The sequence below is a fragment of the Betta splendens genome, chromosome 17 (genome assembly GCF_900634795.4).
Source record: "Betta splendens chromosome 17, fBetSpl5.4, whole genome shotgun sequence".
Taxonomy (NCBI): Eukaryota; Metazoa; Chordata; class Actinopteri; order Anabantiformes; family Osphronemidae; genus Betta; species Betta splendens.
Window position 1 is genome coordinate 15,801,081 of NC_040897.2, and position 15,915 is coordinate 15,816,995.

Genomic DNA, 15,915 nt, shown 5'->3' on the forward strand with positions numbered 1-15,915 from the left:
GAGGCTCTAGGTGGAAATTTCCACCGCCCGCTCTGGACCAGAACCAAACATTAGGATGTTTGAAAGGCTGAAATATGAATATTGAGTTTGAGCAGGAGATGAAGTCAGAGTAAATACTTTGAAAGCGTAATGTTGATTTAATTAATAACATAAAGCTAAATTCTTCTGATCCGTTGACATTTGCTCCAGTGAAATAAACTGGTCTGTGACGTCATGGTTGACTCCAGTAGAAACGTCTTTATGCAGATGTTTCTAGAGGTTTATGCAACATGTCAACAGATAAGTATGAGCGCTGATCTCTCCCCTTTGAACCTGTTCACCAGTTTATGTGTGTCTGTGGGAGATAAGAGTCTAAAAGGGAGCGTGGCTGTTCTCAGCAACAACCTGTGAGTAGTTTATGTGCATACGAGAGAAAACTGATCCCACTTCAATAAAGACAACGAACCCTTCAAGGTCAGTGCTTTATGACCAACCAGTTGCTATGGAAACTAATTCTTTGCATGCACTTTGTTTTAAAAAGTAACTTTGTTTGCTGGCTGCTGAAATATCACGTGGCTTAAAAACATTGCAGGAATTTTGCTCTTTTTCTGATGCAACATAAAGGTAAACTTTGGTTAAATGAAGCTTCATCACTGCTTCCACCCACTTTTTTTCTGTTGCACCTATTTCAAAATGCTGCTTTACTTTTCTTCCTAACTGTGACCACAGCTGCAGAAATGTGGGGTCAACCGATGTCACAGGGCTTCACTGTTTTCATTAACAGTAATTAAACAGCTGCTTTAATAAAAGAACTGGCCACAGCTCGTGTTACATACCAAGATTTTATTAGATAAACAAAAAAAGTTGGGTTTTACAATTTAAATGAAAGAACACCAAGGAAAAAGTCTGAGCCAGTTCAAACAACAACAGAAAGCAACACGCAGAGAAAGTCAACTCAGCTGATATCAAATTAAACTATGATGTTATCACCTTTCACCTGATCATTATGTGGAAGTGAGTCATCACGCTGTCAGAGACAAACAGTAGTTACTGGTAGAGAAGATGTGACTAAGTGAGGAGCCGTCGCTCTGTCTATTCAGAACCCAGCAACTAAAGCAGTGAGCAGAAACCTCAACAAGATGATCCACCAGCCTTAAATCACACGAAGAAGAAGTTGGCGTCACCCTTTAAACAGAGCATTTTAACATTCAGCCAGAATCAAATAGGTTGATTTCACCTAAAACTACTCTGATGCTCACAGTTCGTGTCGGAGCTGCGAGTCATTTTAAGCCATTTCTTTACAAAACTGAGGTTTGTCCGGTTTGTCAGGACACAATAGAGTCAACTGTGTTTAGTGGAACCTGTGACGCGGACACTTTGGTGCTTAATGTGCTTTCACTAAAGAGTAGCTTCAAATAAAACAATGGACTCCATTCAGTCATAAATAAAAGCGTTAGACTTTTACGCGGGTTCATTCCCATAATGCCCCCCTGCATTGGCTTGAAATATGCATAAGCAGCCAAACACGAGAACAACCTTCATCCTGAACTCTTTGATCAACAACACAAACTGGTAACAGAATGATGACATCCAGGAAACTCGCACCGGCGTTTTTTTTTTTTTTTTTTTTTCTTTTCTGCATGAAGGAATGCATGAAACGACTGAAAACAGAAGCGTAAATCACACACGACATGTTCAGGTAAACACGTTTAGTTGCCTGGTTGAAGCTGGTGCTGGATCCGACCTCGTGGAAACCTGGCTGACCCGTTTGCCGCTTTCAGGATGCACCTGTGCCTCCTGTCTTCCTCCTCTCCAGCTGACTGTCTGTCTGTGCACGACACCTACAGCAAGCGCAGCGTGGACGCGAGCACGAGATACGAACGAGAGCAAACCCGGTCCGGTCCGGTCCGGTCCCCGGGATGCGTCGGCGTGAACCAGGCCTGAGTGAGCAGAGATGGCAGAGACGTCAAAGCACTTTTTGTTTCAGAGTCTTTTTTTTTTTTGGCTGCAGCAGTTTGTAAACGGCGCCGTGGAGCAGCTACTCCGCTTTGTGGCAGTAAATGTCCTTCAGCGCCTTCAGCTCCTCGATCAGCGTCTTGTTTTGGTTTTCCAGCACGGCCACGCGGTTCTCCAGACACTTCACGTACTCCTTCTTTTTCCTGCGGCACTCTCGAGCTGCCTCCCTGGAGAAGAAGCGGACGAGAGATGAAAACACAGAAACATGTTGTCCTGACTCTCTGACCTGCGCCCCTCAGCATGAACAGTGTCAACAGCATGAACAACGCGAACAGCGGGAATGACATGAACAGTGTGAACAGCATGAACAGCGTGAACAGCATGAACAACGCAAACAGCATGAACAGCGTGAACAGCGTGAAGAACGCGAACAGCATGTACAACGTGAACAGTGTGAACAGCATGAACAGTGTGAACAGCATGAACAACGCAAACAGCATGCAAACATGAACAGCATGAAAAGCGTGAACAACGTGAACAGCATGAACAGTGTGAACAGCATGAACAGTGTGAACAGCATGAACAGTGTGAACAGCATGAACAACGCAAACAGCATGCAAACATGAACAGCATGAACAGCGTGAACAACGTGAACAGCATGAACAGCGCTCTCACCTGTTCTTCATCAGCCGGACCTCCCTCTTGCGGGTGATCTCCTCGGCGTGCTGTGATGACGGGCTCTGCATGGAGCCCGGGGACGCGGCCATCACGATGCCCTGAGGCAGACCCGAGCTGGGCGAGCGCAGCTGGTAGGCGGGGATGTCTCCGGTGGCAGCTAGGAACCAACGACAGAACATGAGAAAGGATTTCCATTAGAAACGACCAGATGTTTGTGACGGGCCAGAAGCCGCTGTCTAACTTTAGCCACAGCTCACCGCCTCCTTCCTGCTTCAAAAGATGAACTTCCTCTCTCCATGACTGTGTGTTTGTAAATGCTTTGTGCTGTGTTTGATTCATCTCATCACCCTTAATTTGTGCTGCTGTGTTTCAGCCAGTTAAACGAAGGAAGACGAGCAGTGAACTAAGAGACCAGTGAAGCTACAAACTGCAACTCTTCTGAATCCTTAAACACACACAAACAGGCTCTACCAGTCTGTGACTCACTGGTTGTGGTCAGGGGGCTACTCACTTGGGGCAGCTGCCCCCCCCCCCCTGCTAGTAGTTATGAATGCTGTACATCTGCTGTGTGTGAACAGTGTGAACCTGTGTCCCACTGAACAGAGGCTTGGTCTGAGTCCAGTCATCTGATGAGTGGAGTGTGAAGCGCCGCCTTTCAGCTTCTCCCCACTTTGTTCCTGAGAACGTTCCTCCGTTCGCACACAGTCTTTGTGATAACAGTGACTCGAGCTGCGTTGACGTCAGCGCGTGCGTCTCACTCTGCTTTGCATTCTCTCTTCTGTGCTCGGCTTCTGTTCCAGGAAACTGGAGTGACGTCAAACACCCGACTGCCCGCTCCTCCTCCCCCTCCTGCCCTCCTCCCCCGCCTGCCGTTCTGCCTGACAACCGCTGAAGAGCCTCAGAGTCGGAGCGTATTAGTGTTTATGTTGGAGCAGGACACAGACTGAAGGCAAACTGAACAAATGTGTGCGGACCTGTCGGATCCTCCACCTGCTCAAACAATCACCTACAACTACTTTCCACCATGTGTTCGATCAGAGCTGATGAAGATCGAGGGGTTTGTAAAGTACTTCAGAAGCCAGAGAGCGATTTGTTCCTGCTTCTCTTCACTCAGCTCCCGTCCTGCCCATAAACCTCATTCATGCATAAACATGACACAAGCTTGCACACGTACCTGACTCGGTCTCATCCCCAGTTACAGCCATCTCTGGTTTCCAGTAATCCAGCACCACGGCAGACGAGAGCCTCGACACTAAAACTCTCTCCTAACCCTTCTTCCTCTCGCTGCTCTGGACTCTCGGTTTCTCCTTCTCGCCTTTTCCTTCCTCTCAGCTCTCCCTGCATCAGAGTGGTCACTCGTCAACTTCGCAGCCCAATTACAATTACCGGCATTGACATCACAATGACATCACTCCCGCCTGCTGAAGTCAGTGAAACACCCTGGATTAGTTCCTCCCACGCTCCCCGCCCCCTCCCCCCCTCCGTGGATCAGCTGCTAGTACAGAACACAATGAGAGGCAGGCGGGGGAGGAGGGGGGCCGAGGGGCAGGCAGTAGTGGCAGGGCTGTATTTTTAGCCCAAGTGACGCAACTAGAGAGACGCTCAACAAACAAGAGGATATTGTGTCCCAAGCGGCTGCCGTGCAAACTGTTGATTGGAGGTATTTGGTGTGCGTTTGTGAGACAAGGCAGGAAGGACGCAAAGAGAAGGAGGATGAATAAGACTTCACAGTATCAGGTTCAACAAAGCCTAATGTGACAAACGGCAGGCTCCAGCACAGGAAGCCGTCTGTTGTCGAGGTCTTCACTATAATAAAGCAGCTTCAGCCTGCGGTTATAAGTCAGCAGCATCCACTGAAACACTGACTGTATGACAGACTCGTGGGAGCCCTACCTTGGATGAGCACCTGCCCCCCCTGGATGTAGATCTGCTGGGGAGAGCTCCCAGCCTGAGCGGCACACTGCAGGATGGTGGCGCCGGCCTGCGGGGTCTGGGCCCCCTGCTGGGCCTCCAGCCCGGGGCTGCTCAGCTGGACGGCTCTGCCCTGAGCGATGGCAACTGTGTGGGGTCACAGCGGTTCAGTCCACAGGGCACGCACGGCCGGGCTGTGGGTGGTTTGTACCTACTGTACTGTCCTGAGCTGGTCTGGTAGATGGAGGTCGGCCCCGGAGCCTCGTCCTCCGTCTTCTCTTCCTCGATCTTAGGAACTGCTGGTGAATCTGATGACAGGTCGTTGAGGATTCTTCTGTGGGAGGATTCAAGCAATGAATCTGCACTGGCTTTAAAGAACTGCAACAACCTACAACCCGTCTGAAATGTGATTCTCCTGTTGCTTCCTAAGGTTCTGGTGCTTCCAAACATTTATCCGGACACTGACCAATAATTATATATGTAGCATCGTTATGAGCGCGGAGCCTGTCGGTAGAAGCTTCCTCTCTGTAACCTTAGACCTGACGGCTCACGCAGGCTGATGAAACGTGACACGGGTCCCAGCGTGTTTATCACCACGCTCACCGATAAGACGGACGTCTGGAGAGAATCTTGCGTCTCTTCTGGGAGTCGGTGACGGAGCCGTCGTCCTCCAGCTCCGCCACAGACGCGATCTGTAGCAAACAAGATAGGAACAGATGCGTTATCTGCAGCGTTAGTGTGGTGCTACAGGCTGTGAACCGTGTTTAGACTTCATGAAGAATGACGTCAAACAGCCCCAGTCTTTTGAGCCTAGTCTGAGTCTCAGCGGAGTCTTTGCTCCAGGTGCTGTGTAATTATTTAGGAAGCCAGAAGTGAATGCGAAGCTTAAGTATGTTGACGCTCCCTGATGAGAATAAAAGAATGTTCCAGACAGAACATGTCTGGTCAGAGCCACATCCACTCAGTGATAACTGACACTGGGCAGGTCTTTGTTTGGAACAGCTTTTCCTCAGGAAGGAGCTGCTGGTCCCATTAGGGAGAAGCTGCTGGTCCCATCGGGAGAAGCTGCTGGTCCCATCAGAGACGAGCTGCTGGTTCCATTAGAGAGAAGCTGCTGGTCCCAACAGGACGAGCTGCTGGTCTCATCAGAGACGAGCTGCTGGTCCCATCAGAGACGAGCTGCTGGTCCCATCAGGACGAGCTGCTGGTCTCATCAGAGACGAGCTGCTGGTCCCATCAGAGACGAGCTGCTGGTCCCATCAGGAGGAGCTGCTGGTCCCATCAGGAGGAGCTGCTGGTTGCTGGTCCCATCAAGGAGAAGCTGCTGGTCCCAACAGGACGAGCTGCTGGTCTCATCAGAGACGAGCTGCTGGTCCCATCAGAGACGAGCTGCTGGTCCCATCAGGAGGAGCTGCTGGTCCCATCAGGACGAGCTGCTGGTTCCATCAGAGACAAACTGCTGGTTCCATCAGGGAGAAGCTGCTGGTCCCATCAGGAGGAGCTGCTGGTCCCATCAGGAGGAGCTGCTGGTTGCTGGTCCCATCAAGGAGAAGCTGCTGGTCCCAACAGGACGAGCTGCTGGTCTCATCAGAGACGAGCTGCTGGTCCCATCAGGACGAGCTGCTGGTTCCATCAGGAAGGAGCTGCTGGTCCCATCAGGGAGAAGCTGCTGGTCCCATCAGGGAGAAGCTGCTGGTCCCATCAGGAAGGAGCTGCTGGTCCCATCAGGAAGGAGCTGCTGGTCCCATCAGGAAGGAGCTGCTGGTCCCATCAGGACGAGCTGCTGGTCCCATCAAGGAGAAGCTGCTGGTCCCATCAGAGACGAGCTGCTGGTCCCATCAGAGACGAGCTGCTGGTCCCAGTAGCACAATGTGTGTTTCACAGATTCACTTTAGCCTCTCAACCTTCTTCTACAGAAGACCTCTCTCAGCACACGTCAGTCTGGTGTTTGTGGAGTCCAGACACAACAGTGACATCACCTCCTCAGCGTGAAGGTTATACTGGTGGACTTAAAGCTCAGTCAATCCCATTAACAGATCAACTGGTTTAGAGCGTCGACTACACGTCAATCACTGACACAAGGTCTGACATCACAGCCGTAGAATATATGGTCCTATTATGGACCATGCTGTGATGTCATCAATGACATCACAGCTGTAGAATATATGGTCATCTTATGTCATCAATGACATCACAGCTGTGTGTTGAATGAATCAAAACCAGGAATTGACATGTTCTAATAATGAGATTAGATAATTCTTCAACCCTCATTGTGGAGCAGTGGGAAGCCGCTCAGAGGCCTTGCTCAAGGACACACCTGGTGGCAGTAACTGAGTTCGAACTAGCGACCTCCTGCTTCCCAGAGGCTCCACCCATTGAGCCACACTCGGACTCTACCTGCACCGTGTGGACTTGTGGGGACTGGATGACGGACGTCTGCGGCGCCTGGATGACCCCCTGTACGGCGACGTCGGACTCCTCCGGACCAGAACCCTGCTGACATGACAGAACCCAGATGTGAAGCGGACCCGAGGCACCGCGCTGCTTACGCCTCCCCGTGAGCCGGCACCTGATCGGACGCCGTGGGAGACGGACTGGCGTCGCCGTGCTGCTCCTCTGCGTCCGTCACGTCCTTCAAGCCGCCGCCGAGTCGAGATGAGACTGATGAGTCCATGTCGCACCTGCACAGACGGGTCCACAGAGCCGTGACTGGACACACGGCCCGAGTTTGGACATATTTAATGTCAAACAGCTGACAGGATATTACTTCAGCCCGTGAGGGGAACTCACACCACACGCTGAATCCTCATTCCATCAGCCTGTTTCTCAAACACATCTGTCCCAGCAGAGTTCTGTTGCAACCTGCAGCTTTAGTTCTGCTTGTTCCTAAACACATTGTGCTGTGAACTTTCTCAGTCTTTTTACAAAAGAAAAGGTGAAAATGAGTGAAATGGCTTTAGAGATGAAGTAAACGTAGACATGAGCTTAAAGGCTGAAGGTCACAGCTCGACTGACGTCAGCAGAGGCCGACGCCTCCATTAAAGGCTCTGACAGAGGAAGGCGCTGACGTTCTGTCATTCCCGCTTGTTTCAGCCAATCAAACAGGAACCTGACAGTTTATAGCGCACGAGACAACAGGCAGTTTCACTTTCCACAAGTCAAGTTACAAAAGCTCACGCTGACTTGTCTTGTTCCCCTTTCACCAGTAATCTGTCCAAGCTCCTCAGAATATTTATTTACATTGATTATCCATTTGTTTTACACACAGAGGTTTATAAATGCAGGACATATAAAAACACAGATATGGTTTCACACGTGACGAGTTACACTAGTATATTTTATTGTGAAAAACGAATGCATCACTTCCGCCTGCGACGTCAATTCGCCTGACTTGACGCAGCGGCGTAAACTTGTAACTGAGCGGAGCCGAACATGCTTCGCTCGGCCTCGCTCTTCGGCCTGGTCACCGACGAGCAAAGTAAGAAAAAACAATGTGAATGACGTGTTCGCTCGCTTTGCTCCGTCTCCGTCCGCGCGCCCGCCGCTGGCCCGACACTGTGACAGCTTTGCAGCGACTTACCGAAGCTCTACGTAGGCGCCTCGTCACTGACTACAGTAGGCTGGACGGCACGCGCCCTCGCTCACGTAGCGTCCACGTCAGCGCTGATGATGCTGTGCCCAAAATGTCGATGGACGAGTCGGTTTAACGTCGAAGAGCGCGTCGAGGGGCGAGAGAGCCCCCGTCTGTTCACTTCCGCGTTCGCTTTGCACCCAGGGGGCACCGCGCGGCAATATGTACTGAAGCATTTAATATATAAATAATACGACGTTTTTAACGTCATCGTACAGGACGTTAGACTTTATAGTCTCTAAACACTTCTCCTACAAATAAAATTAACCGTATCATCGGTTGCTAATATTATTTAAACTTAAATGCATCATGTGTGCATTATAACAATGTTGTTTTAGTGTACAATAAATCTTAGCCATTAAATTATAGAATCATAAATGATTTGGTGTTTTACCGAGGAGTGTTCACACAACAGAGGTTTGTCGCCATCTACTGGCAGGACGCGGTGCTGCCGTGTCCAGAGGGAACAGGAAACAGCTGCTGTTTCACAAGAACAACCAACCAACAATGAGCGCAGCAGGACGAGCCTGAAGCTCGCGTCACTAACACTGCAACCAGAGGAAGTTCCTGCTCATCCGGTTCACGTCGTGTCCCACTGCAACAGGAATCCTTCTCCCAGTGCGCTGGCGTGTTCAGGCGTCGCACCTAAATGTCGAAGAAATATGAAGCCAACTGCGATCCTCATTAGCATTTAGAGGTGTGGGTGTGAAGCTCAGGCTCCGTCCGTCAGCTGCTGTGCTGGGTGGAGGTGGACTACAGGTCCCCACATGGCTGCACAGGCATTCACTTCCTTTGGACCCAGGCCCGGCTGAACCCAGAGCCTCCATCTGTCCTCCTCGGAGCCAGAGGAGGTCGTACTGTTCACACTGTGCTCCGCTCCGTCCTGTCCGAGTCCCCGACAGCGTGACCGTGGAGCTGCTGAGTCAGTCTCAGCATGTGGGACAGAAAGTGTGCGGAAGAAAAATGAGATCTTTAAAGGTGGATTTCCTGGACTTTTCACCTTCGTATTCTCATCTATTCGTTTGTGTCGTTTTGGTTGTTTCATGTCTGTTAACATTTGTAAACACATGCTTCTGAGTCCTGGCGCCGTCGCTCTCTTGAGACGACGGGGGCTCCAGATGGTGCAGTGCAGCAGCAGACGGGGAGCCTCAGGGGGCGCAGGGGCCCGTCAGCAGGGGGCCAGATGACCCGGGCCAGACAGCTCTTTAGCACCAAATTAGCCTGGGATGAGCACGCCACACAATAACACGCTGTTAATACCATCAAAGAGCTGTTGGAGCCAAAGCTGCAGCCTTTTGGGGCCTGAGTGTCAAACCTCACACCGGCTTAATAATAATAACAGAGCATTAATACAGGTGATCTGAGACATGGTCCAGACAATGACACTCACAGTTCATCACTGTGTGAAATGAAGCATGTCCTCAGAGCTCAGCCTCCTGACCTGCATCCGTTGGGCCCATCAGTCACTGGACTCACAGCAGTCACGGCTCCTTGAAGAAGTGGCAGCTACTGACCGACAGAGGGCGCTGCTGGTTGAACGGTGCTTCACAGACACCAGGGTCGAACCCGACGGAGCAGAGGTGTTTTACCTGCTGCTTCCTGAGACCTTTCTCTCTTTACTACGTTCATCTGACAACAGTAGAAATAAAAGCTGTTTACACTTTTTAATTTGGACTCAGGTCACTTGACTGACATGTTTTCATCCTGTGTGTGACTGAGTTTCATAACGTGATTGGGTGATGAGCCATTAAGTAATCACCTGTGGTTCCTGTGATGTTTTAATCATAACAAGCGCTGCACCTTCAGACCTTCTGCTGCAGATAATGTGAATATTTGACTTTTAAAACGGTACTTGCTTGTCATAAACGTCTACTTGAGTCTGTCCTGCACTAAAATGACCCGTGTGCTATTTATCTGCTGCCAGTGTGTCACCTGTAATAAAAACCGCCCCGCACGGAGCTCATGTTGCCGGGGTTGAGGCCGTAAAAGCGGCCGTGACAGCTGCCACGCTGCGGTCCGTCGAAGCTCCAGCTGTGGTGAAGTTAAAATAGCCCGTGAGCTGCGCGTTGGCACCGGACGGAGACGCGCTTTCCACATGCTTGTAATGCTCGCCTCCACTATCTGAAGCCTGAGCTGCTGCCTTCAGGGGCTCGGAACACAGCAGGGACTTCTCACAATCCTGCAAACGCCTCTAATGCAATGCTTGTCATTTGGATCGCATTATCTTCTCCATGAGCGCATCCACTGCGCGCCAAAACTACCTAACCTGACCACCAGTCAGCCTGCCCTCCTGATGCCTTCTGATGCCGCTCGTAAACTCTGGCCTCCAGCCTTTGACGCCGTCTACCGTTGATTCAAACTTACCGGAAAATACCGTTTATTGCACGGAAAGGATGACATGTTGCATCGCGCAAGTATAATTGAGCAACAACAACTTCTGGGTCATTCAAGCCAAACGCTCAGCTGAGACCGCCGCATCGCCGACTGCCGTGAACGCAACACATGAGCGAGCATTAGCTCAGCAGGGACCGAGCCTGGGATCGAGAGGAAAGGAAGGCGAAGCCAAACAGGTGGTCTGAAAACGCAGCACAATGTCGCCCGGCGGGCAGAAGCGGAACGACGCGTAGTCTGTGCTCCGCGAGGGAACCGGACCGCCGCGGAGCCGAACCAGCGCAACCCATGCTCCCTTTGGATCCCACACGGATTTCTCGTCGCCTCCTCTGCTCGCTTTGACGCCGAATCTTGGCGAGAGCTCGGATCCTGAACCATGAAAGTCACGGTGTGTTTTGGCCGCACGCGGGTGGTGGTTCCGTGCGGGGACGGCAACATCAAAGTCCACACGCTGGTCCAGCAGGCTGTCATGAGATACAAGAAGGCGATCGCCAAGGTAAGTGGCGGCGACTTTGTTTCCGTGCGGCTTTTGTTTTCCTGGAAACAATGTTGCGGGCGCTCGCAATATGGCGCAAACTTGGAGCGGACGCTCGGAGGGGGAGAAGTGGCACCTTTGCGCTCGTGCGCTCGCGGCCGCACAGTTTGCTGACTTCTTGAGCTCACGTACGCCGCGTGCGCGAAGTGTTCGCCTGCGCTGCTACTTTTCAAGGGACGGGGCTCCGCCATTGTGGTTCTGGGTTTGAATCCCACGAACTTCCCGTGGGATTCAAACCGAGGCTCCGCTACAGGCGTGAAGCGCGCGTCTCGAGCACATTCGCGCACGAACACGCGCCTGTGCGCTTGGTCCCGTTGGAGCTCGGGCTGGAAGTTGCCAGCAGAGATTAGCCTAGCGGGCTAATAGCAGCAGCTGCAGGCGGAGAAGCGAGGCAGGGCTCCGTCTACAGCCTGGAGTCACACACAACGGCAGCAGCGGCAACTTTTACCGAGGCCGCGGAGCGAGTAGGTGAAGGTTTGCTGATGCCAAAGGGAACAACGGCGACAATTGGTTCAATGCTGACTGATCTTGATTTGCAGCAGCGCCAGCTCCATCTGAGTGGCGGAGGCTCAGACCTGGCGTAACTCTCCCAAAGGTTAAGAAGCCAAGGCGAAGGATGATGACGGAGCCGCATCTGGACGCAGAGGTGTCTGGTCCCGTCCGATAGATCACAGGAGGAGGAGCAGGAGAGAGGCTGCAAAACAGCCCTTTATTAGAAGCTCGATGCGCAGAGGATGAAACCAAACTTCTCTGCAAAGACTTCACTTGGCAGATTTACTGCTTATTGAAAAGCTGGCAGTGAATTATCTCAGGCGTGGATTCACAGATTTATGAAGCAGCCTCAGTTTGAGGTTCAAACAGCACACAGTCCTCCGGTTCTGAATGATCCAGTGTGAACCGGGCCTGGTCTGCGGACAACGCTGCTCTGCTCGTAGAAAACCAGCTGAGACCCGAGTTTGGTGGAGATGGAAAGAATGCATCAGCTGATGGAACAGAAGAGTCTGCACCTTCTAACAAAGTGCATCATGGTTTTCCTGGAAGGACGCGCGTCCAACAGCTGTGAGCGGCAGAAACGGCGCGGTACCTGAGGACGTGTGAGTGAGCTCACGCTAACGCTGTGGTCATGTTCCATAACACAAACTACACGAGTGAAGCCGCTCCAAACATGTAGACGGACCGTCGCTACCAAACCGCGCTTTAAAAACAGAATTAAACCCAAATGAGTTCAAGCAAACGAGCCACAGGAGAAAACATCCACCCAAGAATCCAACATGGCGTCGACCTCACACTCACGTTTACTGAGCGGCAAAAGACAAATGAGCTGCTGCTGCTGGTGTCACTGAAGCCGTGATGAGGCGCCGTTGAGTAATGTATTTATGGATCAGCCTCATGAGCTCCTAGTCGCGTCTGAAGCCGATGCTGCGTTCAGGGACCCGCTGGTTCCACAGAGCCTCGGTTCTGACGCTCTAACACTTGATGATCTCCGTTTAACGGCTAAAAGCCTGGAAACCTGTTGCCGCCGCGGCCTTGGTTTTTCTCCAGCTTTGATCCTAATTTAAACCCAGAGCTGGTCGCGAGCTCTCCCACTACAAAACAAAGGCCGTCACGACTGCGTTCGGGGCCCGGCCCGTTTCATGTGATCCCCGCCTGTTTGTGGGTCGGGCCCGCGTTTAGCTGCGCTGGTTCTCCTCCTCCGTGTGCTGTAACTTCCCCTGTCATTACAGAGGAATGCTTCCTGCAGAGAAGCAGCTCTCTGCTCTCATAGCTGTGGCATCGGCGCCGCGAGGCCACGAGGACGAGTCCTAGAATGCTTGCACACAAACGGGCCGGGCTCTGCCTCCAGCAGCCGGATGAGGAGAGGCTCTGATTCCTCCTCGTCGTCCCTGAAGCGTCTCCGCTTGGCTGCTGATGACAAACATCTCAGTCGCCGCCCTGTGAAGCTGTGAAGTGTCCCATGGCTGCTGATAACTGGTTCCCAGCTCCAGTCTCTGCTGGAGTTTCCTGCAGTGAGTCTGGCCAGCTTGACCCAGGCGGCACCATCGGGTCTGGTACTGGTTCAAACGTGGGCTTAGAAATAGTGACTTAGTGTTTTTATTATCTACAAATCTGGGCGCTGCTAAATTTAGCAGAGCTGCAACAAATGCACGTTTCCGTACGGGCTGCGTCGTGTCGGTTTAAACTGGTTTTTAGTTTCAGTCAGACTGGAACGTGGCTCCACTGGTCACTGTGGCTCAGGCGTTCCTAATAAAGTGGCCACAGTGTTGGAGCAGCGCTGTGGCCACTGACCGTCTCTGTGCTGTTACACAATTCATTAGACAAATGGGGCTTTTTCATTAGAGCCGCAGCCTTTGATGGACGGACCTGCAGCCGCTCCGTCCTTCGCCGCCGCTGCTCCCACACATCAACACGTGCAGCGGCTTCAAAGTCGGCGCCAACTTTTGAAGTGGGTCCGCTTTTAGTTTAGATCAGTGTTTACACGAAAGAGGCCACGAAGCCAATGTGACGAGAAAAGATTACAATGATGGGTCCGACAGCGTCTGGGCCTCCGGGTCAGAACCTGCTGTTCAGCAGCTTGCCATATCCAGGGGTCCTGACTGCTCCAACCAGGCTGTGCTCAGGACAGCAGCAGTGGTACCAGCGTGTGGGTCGGGCTCCAACCAGACGTGTTCTGGTGGAGATTTGGACGTCCACTTGAATCCAGTTCAGAGAGTTTTGCAGAGATTTGTTAATTTGGGTCAGAGTGTAATTCTGCCGTCAGTGTAGGTGCGGTCGGTGTCGGGTCGTGAGCCCTGAGTAATGTCACAGTGGATCCGTTTGATCCTGGTGTCCCCAGGCTGCTCCGTCCCGGGTCCCTCCATCCAAAACGGGCCGAGTGCAGGATTAAGGGCTCCAGCGATGATCCACTTTGCCCTTGACTGAGCTCCTGTGGAGAGGGTCCACAGCGGCCTGGTGCCGGGTTCACGCGCTCAGGTTCTGACTCAGTTCTGAGGTGGGCTCGGCTCGGTACCTGCAGCGCCGTGGATGTGGGGCCCATCGTGACCTGGAGTTTGTTACGTCTGGGCCGAAACGTTTGACTGGTGCCGGTGGAAGGTTGAGTTAATCAGAGTCCAGCTTAAAAGACTTAAAGATGCTGAGAACTTAAGTGGTTTACAGAGGCCTGTGAAAACAAACCCCTGGAACCCTGGACCGGGTCCAATGGGTCCAATGGACCCGGCATCGTGTCTGCAGGTCGTCGTCCGTCTGCTCCACGTCGGCGTTTGAGGCGGGTCCTGGTTCTGGTCCTGGTGTCGGCTGTGGCTCCTCTTCCATAAACACAGGAAACTCCTGAACGTAAACTAGTGCAAGAAGAGCTGCGTAATGAAAAGCTGCCGCCAGCGCTGCCGGGTGCGTTTCGTCTCCGCAGCCGTAGCCTCAGGCCTCAAACGCAGCATCACGGCGTCTGGTGAAAGCTGCTACAGAAAAGAGCTGAATCCGTGTTTGTAACGCGGCGTTGGGCGGATAAAGACGTGGTTTGTGGAGCGTTTGACGCACGCTGGCAGTTTGAACACTGCCGCATTCATGCCTGTGCTGTATTTAAACACGCTTGTGAACTGGTTGGGACGCTGCAGCTGATGGTTACACTGGGCCAGTCCAGTGGGGGGACGGCGCGTGCAGCTGCAGAGCAGCAGCGTTCTCCTCATCTCACATCTGGGACCGAACCTGCTCTGATGCGCAGCCACGCTGAGAGCAGCAGCTCCGCTCCATGTTCATGTGCTTAATGGTCATTGTTCAAGTTAATATTCATGTGACACACGGGTTTATTCCACAAATCTGCTGCATAGTAGAAATGTTGATTACCATCATTAAGATTATTAGTTAATTAAATTAATTAACATTAAGAAGTCCTCATAGACTGAGTGTCATCATCCCACTGAGGTATGGAGCAGATTTCCATGACTGCTCCTGATGTGAAGAGTCTCTCTGCCCTCTGCATTATTGATGCTTTTATTGATAGTATCAGCCTCATTTTCCCTTCAGCTCCAGGAAAGAACTGAGAACAGAGCTGTGAGTCCTGATCGTACGAGTAGGAAGCGTGACAGTCCGTCTGATTAAAGTGCACTTTAAAGTGAGGCTTCACCACGCGTGGCCCTGTGCTCTCTCTCTCTCTCTCTCTCTCCAGCCACACTGGGCCTGTGTCGCTCGTCCACTGATGCGTCGAGGACTCGGCACAGAGGGAGGATTGTGTCTGAGGAATGTCAGGACTCCCAACACTGATATACAGTATCTGTCAGGGATGCGATGGAGTCTGAGGACCTCCTATTGTTTCAAAGCCTCCTCTCCTTGTGTCGACCCACATCTTCCTTTTTCGTTCTTGCTTTGTTTAGATGCTGGTTTATTATTTTCTTTCCCTGGAATTCCTCAGAGATTCTTCTTGCCCGAGTCCTAAAATTTCATTTCCCCTCCCAGCGCTGCCTGCTGCTCTCATCCAGCTGTTAATTGCCTGCAGCGGAGTGAGAAGCCGCTGCTTTGGTGATGCAGAGGAAGCGTTTTAAAGGGCCGGCGCTTCCGCGTTGCCGTAGCGACGATACCTGGACGAGTGGACGGTTTAGCTGAGGAAAACCACACCGCGCTCCGAGGAGGAGGAGCCACATTAGCGAACGCTAAATGATTTATGAGTGTGGATTAATGATGTCCCTTGGAATTGAATTCAGTACTCAGGCTGATGAGGGTTTGTGGGCTAAATATAGACCAGGCCAGCGAGAGCTGGCTTCTGACGGGCCAGTCGGCCTCTGGGCCGAGACCAGGCCTGGAACTTCATTCTTCACTTGTGTGATGTCGGAGGCCGGAGGAGGCG

General features: G+C 51.9%; 2 protein-coding genes and 1 long non-coding RNA gene across 13 annotated transcripts in view; 2 read left to right on the forward strand and 1 right to left on the reverse strand.

The window, feature by feature from the left end:
• Positions 1 to 802: 802 nt before the first annotated feature.
• On the reverse strand, positions 803 to 8,319 carry LOC114844203 (cAMP-responsive element modulator-like). Of its 11 annotated transcripts, none has more exons than XM_029131374.3 (9): positions 8,105 to 8,313; positions 7,315 to 7,410; positions 7,094 to 7,205; positions 6,922 to 7,020; positions 5,128 to 5,216; positions 4,740 to 4,858; positions 4,507 to 4,671; positions 2,611 to 2,770; positions 803 to 2,162 (listed from the first exon to the last, which is right to left on the reverse strand). In XM_029131374.3, exons 2-9 carry the CDS (start codon positions 7,332 to 7,334, stop codon positions 2,018 to 2,020), a joined length of 909 nt encoding a protein of 302 aa, XP_028987207.1. In that variant the 5' UTR covers positions 7,335 to 7,410; positions 8,105 to 8,313; the 3' UTR covers positions 803 to 2,017. The 11 variants fall into 11 exon arrangements, with proteins under 11 accessions (XP_028987207.1, XP_028987206.1, XP_028987209.1 ...); XM_029131373.3 differs by having other exon boundaries at positions 7,315 to 7,441; XM_029131376.3 differs by having other exon boundaries at positions 4,740 to 4,855; positions 7,315 to 8,319.
• Positions 7,920 to 9,715, forward strand: LOC114844225 (uncharacterized). Its single transcript, XR_003783701.3, has 2 exons — positions 7,920 to 8,002; positions 8,595 to 9,715. It is a non-coding gene; the product is annotated as an uncharacterized LOC114844225 (long non-coding RNA).
• Positions 9,716 to 10,477: 762 nt separating this feature from the next.
• Positions 10,478 to 15,915, forward strand: part of LOC114844145 (partitioning defective 3 homolog) — a 116,346-nt gene continuing 110,908 nt past the window's right edge. The window contains 1 exon segment of the mRNA XM_029131259.3: positions 10,478 to 11,042. Coding sequence (XP_028987092.1) covers positions 10,923 to 11,042 — 120 coding nt within the window. The 5' untranslated portion in view covers positions 10,478 to 10,922.